At 39.4% G+C, this 9765-nt stretch overlaps 2 protein-coding genes across 2 annotated transcripts; both read left to right on the forward strand.

Annotated features, from left to right (window-relative positions):
* Positions 1–554: 554 nt before the first annotated feature.
* On the forward strand, positions 555–6573 carry LOC140322707 (uncharacterized). Its single transcript, XM_072399278.1, has 7 exons — positions 555–675; positions 903–1168; positions 2444–2554; positions 2776–2833; positions 3918–4085; positions 4656–4682; positions 5002–6573. Exons 1-7 carry the CDS (start codon positions 591–593, stop codon positions 5166–5168), a joined length of 882 nt encoding a protein of 293 aa, XP_072255379.1. The 5' UTR covers positions 555–590; the 3' UTR covers positions 5169–6573.
* Positions 6574–6634: 61 nt separating this feature from the next.
* On the forward strand, positions 6635–9128 carry LOC140322708 (proteinase-activated receptor 1-like). Its single transcript, XM_072399279.1, has one exon. It carries the CDS (start codon positions 8350–8352, stop codon positions 8992–8994), a length of 645 nt encoding a protein of 214 aa, XP_072255380.1. The 5' UTR covers positions 6635–8349; the 3' UTR covers positions 8995–9128.
* The last annotated feature ends 637 nt before the right edge of the window (positions 9129–9765 follow it).

Raw genomic sequence — 9765 nt, forward strand, 5'->3', positions numbered from 1 at the left:
TATGGAAGTCAGTGGAAATAATTAATCTTATTGGTCAAAAGATTAGCCACACACATTGGAGATTATTGAAAATTTGTGGTCAGCGGGAGAATGCCCCCATATATTTGGGGACAATGGGAAAAGAGACCTTTACACTGATAGTTGGCCTCCCATGGCAGTCATTGGGAAGAATTCCACCCTCATTGGTGGCTAGTGGGAAAAATGCATCATTTATTGATGTCCAGTGAGAAAAATACTCACTAATACAAAAATGTTAATGTAAAACTATTTTGAGAAAATATCTTTTTAGAAACATTTATTGGATACATCAGATAGACCCAAGAAAGCCTTCAACCTTTTAGAAGAATTTAAAGTTATTCTGCAAGCTTGGCACCAGTTTATTTATCATCTGACTATGTGGCAATGGGAGCAATTCCAACTTTCTGAAAAATGTGCTTTATCATTAACGAACAATGATTTTAGATTTTATCCACTGAATACATCTTGCCCAGCTCTGATTAGAGCTCATGCACTTCCACTGAGAACGAACTTCCATCATCAGTTCTTCAGTTGATGTTTCTTTCATTGCTCTGTATTTATCCTTAGAAGAGATGGAAGCTCGTCTACTTTTACTTCTCTGCCTTCTACACGTGGTCACCTTTTTCTTTGTAGTGAATGGTGACCATATGGTGGTGGGTGAGTACCTAACAATCACAGATCTGTTATAGCTTTTCTAAAATAATTGTTCAAGTTTGGTCAGTTAGTCAAGTTATATACATAGCTAACAACTGGCATTTCAAAAATGATAACAAGTTACTGTATATGATCAATGAATAGAGATCTATCGTGCACCAAAAATCATTTTAGCCATAGCTGTGACTGAGATGTGACTCATCTGTCTTCATATTATCTATTTTTTTCAGAGCACCTCGGTGACACCTATTTTACCACACCAAGACCGGGTACAATGCAGAATATAATGGCTCCACTGTGTGACCATTGTCCAACAAAACCTACCAAACCCGACATGATGGATCTCACCTCTGTCCCACACATAGATCATACCACACAAGGACCTTCTACTGAACCCTTTCCCACAGAGTACATAGTGAATGGAACATTAGGGATCTGTCTAAGAATAAAGGCGAACTTCATGGTAACACTGAACTTCACCGAGATGCTACAAAATGTATGTTTGTCTAGATTTGGTAAAAGTCAAATTTGATTTTGGAGTCCATGAGAGCTGTTTTCCCTCATTTGTCAGATACGGGTTGAGTTCACAAAAGCCATAATTCAAATGTTTCCTATAAGAGTTCAGGCTAATGCGCTGCACATGATACAGGTGGATTAGAATGGTGAGGCAGGAGACACAGGACTCAAACCTCTTTAAACAAGTAAGGCCACTGTTTGGTAGACATATAGTGCTCCTTTCAATCTGTGCTGTGGCATTGGTCTGCATGTTATGGCATTCTAAGAAAAGATCGTCCCGTTGGTCTAGATGCTCAAACCAGGAAGCCATTAAAGTAAGACCTTTGCTATTAAGTTCCTGATGAAGTGGACTTTGCTTCATGAAACGCGTTGAATACTCAATGCCTATTAATATAAACTAGACCAATTATGGAAATGTAAAGATCAATTTGATGATTTTAAAACTTATTAAAGAAGTTTTCAATAAATTAATGTTTTATACCGTACCTATGAAGTATGTATAGCCAAGTTTATTGAATGCAAGTAATCTCTTCCTCTTCATTTGATATTTTATTGAATAATGTAGCGTTCAAATCTTGTAAAGCATGTTGGAGTTTCAAAACTACTTCTGAGTCCCTCAAAAGGGAGTAACCAGGAGATCATCTGTGAATCATTGGTCTTTTGTATAGAGAGGACAAAGTAAGAAGGACAGAATCATGGTTTGACCATGAGTTGGGAAAAATCTCAATCACAAGAGCCTTGGGGAGGAGGCAAGGAGAACTAGGATATGATCTATTTGGCAGCAAGTATTTTTTGGCTGGGAAAATGTAAGTACAACACCTGTCTTCAAAGCTTTGCTGAGAGAGGAATATAGCAAAGAGGCCCAGATGGTAGGTCTGATCGTGTAGGTTCGGAGGTCACAGGGACCACGTCCTACCTAAAGTCACATGAACCACTATGTTAGGGTCATTGCAGTTATTAGCATACTTTTTAATGAGTGTAAATAAAATCTATTAGGGTGTGAAAAAACGAATTTATCTCCATCACAAAACCCCTAATAGAAGTAAAATGCGTCAGTGGAGGAGCGGAGTTTAACGGGAAGATGCAACAAACATGGTTATTTGAAAAAAGAGATTAACAACCCTCTAATCTACTTCTGCTATGGGGTTTTCAATGAATCCTTACTCTACAAATGCTATGCAGTACTTATAAAGGAATTTTTATACTCTCAGCCTGGTTTGTTTTACCCTGGTCCTTGTGTTCTTTTGTTTTTTAGATCACACTCCCATCACCTCCAATCACAAAGTTCTTTGGGTATTGTCGTCAAGATAAAGCATATCTGAAATTAGACTTTCCAATGGGATTTCTTAGCCTAGCATTCATAAAGGTATGGACCTGGGGTGGGAGTGTATTGAATAGATGGGACATGAAAAGATAAATATGTCTCAGAAATCAGAGGCTGTCCAGAAGGTAAGGTGATGCCAGGTAGGTATCATATGAAGCCATTTCTAATAACAGGGGGCTACCTGACCTCCAGCAATTATTATGAGGTTTAAGATTTTGCATCCTGGAATAAAATTGTATTAAATAGTTTTTTTCTTTTTGCAGAGCAAGAATGACAGTCTGTTTTACCTAAATCGCTTTATTCTTTACATATATTCAAAAGGTAATTTACCAAACTACCAAAACTGGCAAAATAGTTAACATATGCTAGTACTGTGTTTACATGTATTGGTCCAAAGTAAAATCTCAGCATGATAAGAACAATCTTTCATTGATTCAATTTGTCTATTAATAGGTGTGCCCACCATCTCTGCAGTTCCCAATTCTCACACTTTCTGTGCCCATTTAGAGGGGTTGGCAGTATGATCATATGAAGGTTAGAAACACACAAAGCTCCCCTTTGGGCAGGGACAGATCCATGAATTTTGCAGAGGGATATTACTATTGGAAAAACCCAATACTCACTTAGTACACAGTGTTCTTATACAGGTTGTATCTGTGCCCAGTATTTTTATTTTTTGAGTATTAGTCCCAGTATTGTTCCTTTCTTTAATTTTACAAGTCCTGGCTATAATCAGTTTTGGTTCCTGTTGTAATGGTTTCAACCTCGTTTACTTGAATACAACCCTGTCCATATATTATCTGTCTTCCTACATTTGATTATAATTTTTTAGAGTAACAGTAGTGAGGGTCCCAGTGCAAACTGATGTGACAGATTTTTCAGTGATAGATTCATGTTTCAGAGCTCAGTAACAAACTATTTTTGCAGGCTTTAGTAACAAACTCCTATACCAGACCTCAGTTCAGATACCCAGGCAGACCCCAGTAGCAGACCCCTATTTCAGACCTCAATACAGACCCCCATCACAAACTTCAGTAAAGACCCTTATGCAGAGCTCAGCAAACTCCCATTGCAGACAATTACTTACCTGTTCTGAACACCTTGCAGCTCCTCCTGCACCCCCCCCCCCCATCCAGTCAATGAGGACAAAGTCCCCAGCCAAGCTCAGCCTTCTGTCTACCATTAATCTAGATAGGTTTATGTCAGGCTGATGTCTGTTTTCTTTGTGCTGCCTACCTAAAGTTTTTTAATTGTTGGTTTGGATCTCTAACTGTACTTTCCTATGTAGTACTCTAGGCCATGCCCAGCCCTGTTTCATTGTATACAGCCCCCTGCCCATATAGTATCTGTTTTCCTACACTTATAATGTTTAAATTGAAACTCACTATGTTTGTTTGTTTTACAGATGTGATCTTCACAAGTTCTACATTGTATCTCAAAGCCTTGGTGACCCCACTTGGGCATTCATTTATCTGCAAAGAGGTGATATTCAGGGTCACTCCCAATGTGACCATTATGCTGAGGGATGTCTCGGTTCAGTATTTCCAACTAGAAGGGGACATCTCTGAAAGAGGTAAGTCACTCTAGGATGACAATATCGGCACCCATTGAGTAGCATATTTCCTGCAATACTAGCTAGGACAGCAGTACAAAGTTCTCACATCTACTTAAATAAATGGGAGATGAACATATTGGCCTAATGTAAAATGACAGCAGAGGGTAGGAAGCCGTTTCCTCCAGAGCAAAGTCATAGTAACTACCATTCCTAAACCGGTGACCAATATACTGACAGCGATTGGATGTTTTCATTGTCACTGAAACATGTATTTTATTCACTCAATGTATCCAGCCAGACAGTTACATAGTCGTACACTCTATGACCGTATGGTTTTTAGCTTCTTGGATATCCCATCCGAAACCCATAGCCATTAATAAGAAGTTGTCCTTCATTAACCTATAAAACCTTCACTGTTCTAGGAAGACTTTCAGCAAGATTTTGGTGCATCTGTGGGAATGTGTGCCCATTATTACTGTGCAAATACAGCTTTGTATATATTCATATATGACAAATTATGTATCTTCCACTGAAAACTGAACTGTATTGTTTAACATATAAGATTTGACCATGACTTCTACTTTTCAGAGTATGCACAGAATTCAACTTTCCATGGTAAGGAATGTATTATATAAAATATTTATATTACATAAATGTATTTCTGAATGAATAACATTGCAGCAGTAGTGTTAATATAGACAGGATTAGGGTAAAAGAAGGCAATGGTATTATCAGTATCAGGACTTTTTCCTAATTCATTGCCTAATTTGCCTAATTATTAATTATGAAAAAGATATAGTTAAAGGATACATACCTGGATAGAAAGAAGACAGATAAAAGACTGCACCACAAAATTAACACAATTGTAGTTTCCATTTAAATGAAAATAGTTTTTTCTTTTCATTTATGCAATATTTGACCTGACCTTCTGCAGACTATGGATCAGTTTCAGATTTCTATGGTAAGCAGACTATAATACGATTTAATTACCGTTTACTGAATGAATATAATCAGGAATGGGATTCTAAGTTGTCCAAACATGAATTCATAGTGGATTTGTTAGATTTCCACATTTATCTTCAGTCAATCTCCCCAAATTAAAGATGAATTTCTAAATACAAATTTTGTCTCTCACCCATAATGCCCTGCTTAACCCTAAACCTTGGTAAGTAACCTCGCATTAGCTAAGTTGATTAGTTTGAAATCAAGCAGGATTGGGGGGGGATAGGACGAGGACTTTCATCCTTTGCCTCGAAATTGTGGAAGTGTTAGTGAGAAAAGATGGGAAAATGGATTTTCAAGGGTCACTCACACTCAAATCCTGGATTGTTGCAATGTTTCAGCCACCTGTTTCTGATGCCAAGCAGTAATTTGCCTCCATCAACAACAACTACCCTGGGGCTACTACCCCCATACCCTTCAACAGATTCCTAAAATTGTCTACAGAAACCATTGTTGTTCATTTTGAACCATGGATTCATGACTGTCCTAATATTGTCCCAGATTTTTAGGCTTGGCTAAAGAAAACATTCCTAGTGAAAAAAATCTGAATTCTGGCTTGGATTTTATTGACCATTCCAACTGAACTCAGTCAAAATGTCCTTTCATAAGATGTTTAGATGGACTGAGTGCACCTATTGTGGTCATGCCCAGAGTTGGCCAGGTATTTGGACAAGGTAGTCCAACCACTGTGTAATGGGGTTTGCCCATCTCAGATCTGTCCTAGAGTAGTACATCAGGTCTAATCAATCAATGTCCTATGTCAATGGAATGTCAAATTGTGTCTGGTGTATAAATATCCATAGCATCCATAGGGGGTTGGGGTTTGATTTTTTTTTTTTTTTTTTGTAATGTTTGGAGCTGATCTCTCACTGTCCATTTTTCATTTTCTATGCTTTCCCTACAGCAGCTTCCAATGCACTGATGTAATGGCTAAGTGTGAGTTATTTGCCTTACCCACAATTGCCCATATTGGCCCTTTTACGCTTGCTGACCAAAGTTCAAAGTCCATGCAGTGCATTTTGTTTTAAATGTGCCCAGGTAAATCTGGAACACAAATTTTGTCTCAAACCATAGGTAGCTGTGAACCAAAACTATGGCCCTGGTTTACTGCTTATTGTTTTAAAACAGATTTTCCCAACCAGGATTCCTCCAGAGATTGCTAGGGGTTCTATGAGCAATGGGAACATTTTGCCTCTCAGGTCAGTTTAACTGACATCAATGATCTCTTTGGCTGCCTGTAAGGGTGATATTCTCACTGGCCAGGAATGTAAGAAGCATTCTTCCCATTATTGCCATATTATTGTATTGTGATCTGTGGATATTTATAACAGGGGATCCCTGAGAACCTCAAATAGCAACTTAATTGCATGTTCCCATTTTCTAACATTTTACTTCAAAACCTTTTTCAGATAATGAATCTGCGATTATTATCTATGGTAAGAAATCTATGCTATTTATATATACATGAATGGAATTATGGTAGAGTGTAATACCCTCGGGTGGAAATCCCTTCCTATAGGAATTGTACAAACTTTTCCCCAGTGTCTGACATTAGCTTCTAAATGATTCTATTAACTCATTTTGACTTTTCATTTGTGTAAAATTCCTTCAGAATCCACCACTGAAGTAAACAGAAAGAAATGCTAGTGGTTTCTCATGGTCTCAGATGTCAAAGCACAAATAAGTAAACTAAAATGCTACATGTATCTGTTGTGTATATAGTTGCTTGCAGTGTTTTGGGTTGGTAGAATATTTGTTGGTTGTTTTTTGGACCTGCGTTTTTAAACTCCTCCTCACTAAAGAACCAGTTCCTCTCTCCTGTTTATACAAGAAGTTTTTACCATAGGCATGCCTGCTCTTCCAGGTTTAATCTGCGCCATCCCTCCCGCCAGCCAATTAGGAGATAGCCTCTTGATAGTCCCTGGCTATTTAACTGGCTCAGTGTTCGAGCAACGTGTTTCTAGCCTACTGCCAAGCCCCTAGCTGTGCTGAACTCTTTCCTGCTCAGATGTTGCGTAATTGAGTGTTTTCCAGTTCACCTGTTCTAACTGTTTGTTGTCCAGTCTGCTGATCCCCTTGCCTTCTGCAGCTCCTGACTTTGTTTTAGTTTGTTTTAGTGTTTTAGTGTTCCTAGTATCATTCTGTATCTGCTGGTTTCCCCTGTGCCTTCAGTGACCCCCATTTTACCCATGCGTCCAGTCTCTCCCTGTATCTCATGAGTTCCCTTGTGCTTTTGTAGACCCCCGTGTCACCAGTGCCTCAAGTGTCTTCCCCTGTCACCTGAGCTCCCCTGTGCCTTCGTGGTCCCTCTTGTCACCTGTGCCTGCAGTTCTCTTTCTGTGTGTCCTGCATTCTCATTTGCCTTTGGTGAAACCCATGTCACTCGTACCTTCAGTCTTTTCCTGTGTCTCCTGAATTACCCTGTGTCTTTGTGGATCGCCGTGTCACCCATGCCTCCAGTCTCTTCCTTTGTTTCCCGTTCTCCCCTGTGCCATCATGGTCCCCTGTGTTACCCATGCCTCCAGTCTATTCCTGTGTCTCCTGAGTTCCCCGGTGACTTCAGTGACCCATGTGTCACGCATTTCTCCTGTCTACATGTGTCTTTTGCTATCCCTCGTGTTCTGGCTTGTCACCTTCTAGTACCTGACCCGTCTTTATGACCTTGCCTGTTGCTGCCTGCCTCAATCGACTACTCTATTGATTTGGTACGTTGCACTGGTCTACCCGCACTGGTGTGCCAAAGGAATGCAACCTGGTATCAGTCTACAGTGCAACACCCACACCTTTAGAAGCTCTGGAAATAATTGTCTTGATACTCTCTGCCTTCATATCTTAGGGCTTACGCCACCAATGGGCAATACATAGTGCACCTAGCGGCTCTGTTCCTCTGAGCGTAACATTAGGAAAGTCATCAGAGAAACCAAATTTACCAAAATGACAAGAGAAGACAACTGGATGTCTCAGGAACATGAGGCTGCTTAAAAAGATGGGATATTTGTAGACAGCTGGAGAGGGGTCATTAAATTACGCTTGGACTGGGTATGTAATCCAATGGATGAAGCCTGGTTACGCCTTACTAGACGTTGGTTGTTCTGTGTAGGCAGAACAAAATGAAGAGATGACACATGCTTGGCCATCCACTCTACCCCATATTTAGTATGCTTACATTGTAAGGGAGGACCACGCTGAATGAAAGGTAGGCTTGTCTATTACAGTTTGGTTGGGCTGAAGCTGATTAAAGTGCAACTCCACACTTCCTTATAGTTAATTAGTATGATAAATGTACAATGTTAATGTGTTTACACTGGTTTTATGGTTTTGTTTTGCAGAGTCAAACAGTTGGTCTAATTTATTTAGCATTTCAATTGGACACTGGAGCGTGACCCGGCTTGTCCCAACAATCTATACAGTTGTGTTCCTTTTGGCACTTCCACTGAATATCATGGCGATCATCATATTTCTGGTGAAGATGAAGGTCAAGAACCCATCAGTGGTGTACATGTTGAACCTGGCCACTGCAGATGTCCTCTTCATTAGCTTCCTACCTTTTTACATTGTATATCGATTCTCGAAAAATAACTGGATAACTGGAGAAGGAATGTGTCGCTTTGCTATTGCAACATTTTACTGTAACATGTACTGCTCCATCCTGCTCATGACAAGTATCAGTGTGGACCGGTTCCTGGCCGTAGTCTATCCAGTGCGATCTCTGTCCTGGCGCACAATAAACCGAGCCTGGCTGGTGTGTGGTGCCATCTGGGTTGTCTCGTTGGTCAGCGCGGTGCCTCTACTTTTGGGTAAACAAACCATTTATATTTATGAACTCAATATAACAACTTGTTACGATCTTCAGTACTGGGAAGTTTTACGCAGATTCTATTTTTATTATTTTACCTTGCTTTTATCTTATCTTATTTATCTATAAGATAAGATAAGATATTTATTTATCTTATCTATCTTATTTTCTTTTTCTTACCTTTAATCATTACAACTTTCTGTTATGTGAGAACCATCCGAAGCCTCAGGTCCATCAATATGAATCGTGCTCATAAAAAGAGATTGCGAGCCATCTACCTGACTGTAATTGTACTTTGTGTGTTTGCCCTTTGCTTTGGGCCGCCCAATGTTCTCTATTTCCTTAATCATCTTCAGATGTATATATATAACATTGACTCCTTGTATGTTCCCTATGTCATCTCATGCAGTATCAGCAGCATAAACTGTTGTCTGGATCCTTTCATCTATTATTTTGCCTCCTCGGAGTGTCAGAGATACGTCTACAGCTTGCTTCGCTGTAATAAAGATAAACGCCCACCAGTAAAACAGAAGTGTACCCTTAAACCCAAAGATCGGTCACCAGAGAGGACTTATTCTGTTTTGTTCACTAAGAGTGAATAGTTTATTTTACACAGCTTCCAGTTTTATCTCTATTTTATCCCCCAATATTAAAAAAAAAACCTAAATGACAATAAAATCTGTAATGATTAAAGTGTCACAGCTCGAAAAAGAAAAAAAAACCTCATAAATAAATCTTCTGAAAAAAATGAAACCCCAACTTTTGACATTCCTGAGAAAACATCTCTGTTCCTATCTGTACATACCGGAGCTGGGGCTCATTTTAGGGTTCGTTCTGAAGCACTGACATCACATTCTGGACGTCTCGAAAGCTGGAGTCGAAGTTAGGGTATTTATTTAT

This window comes from Pyxicephalus adspersus, chromosome 2, assembly GCF_032062135.1.
Source record: "Pyxicephalus adspersus chromosome 2, UCB_Pads_2.0, whole genome shotgun sequence".
Classification (NCBI taxonomy): Eukaryota; Metazoa; Chordata; class Amphibia; order Anura; family Pyxicephalidae; genus Pyxicephalus; species Pyxicephalus adspersus.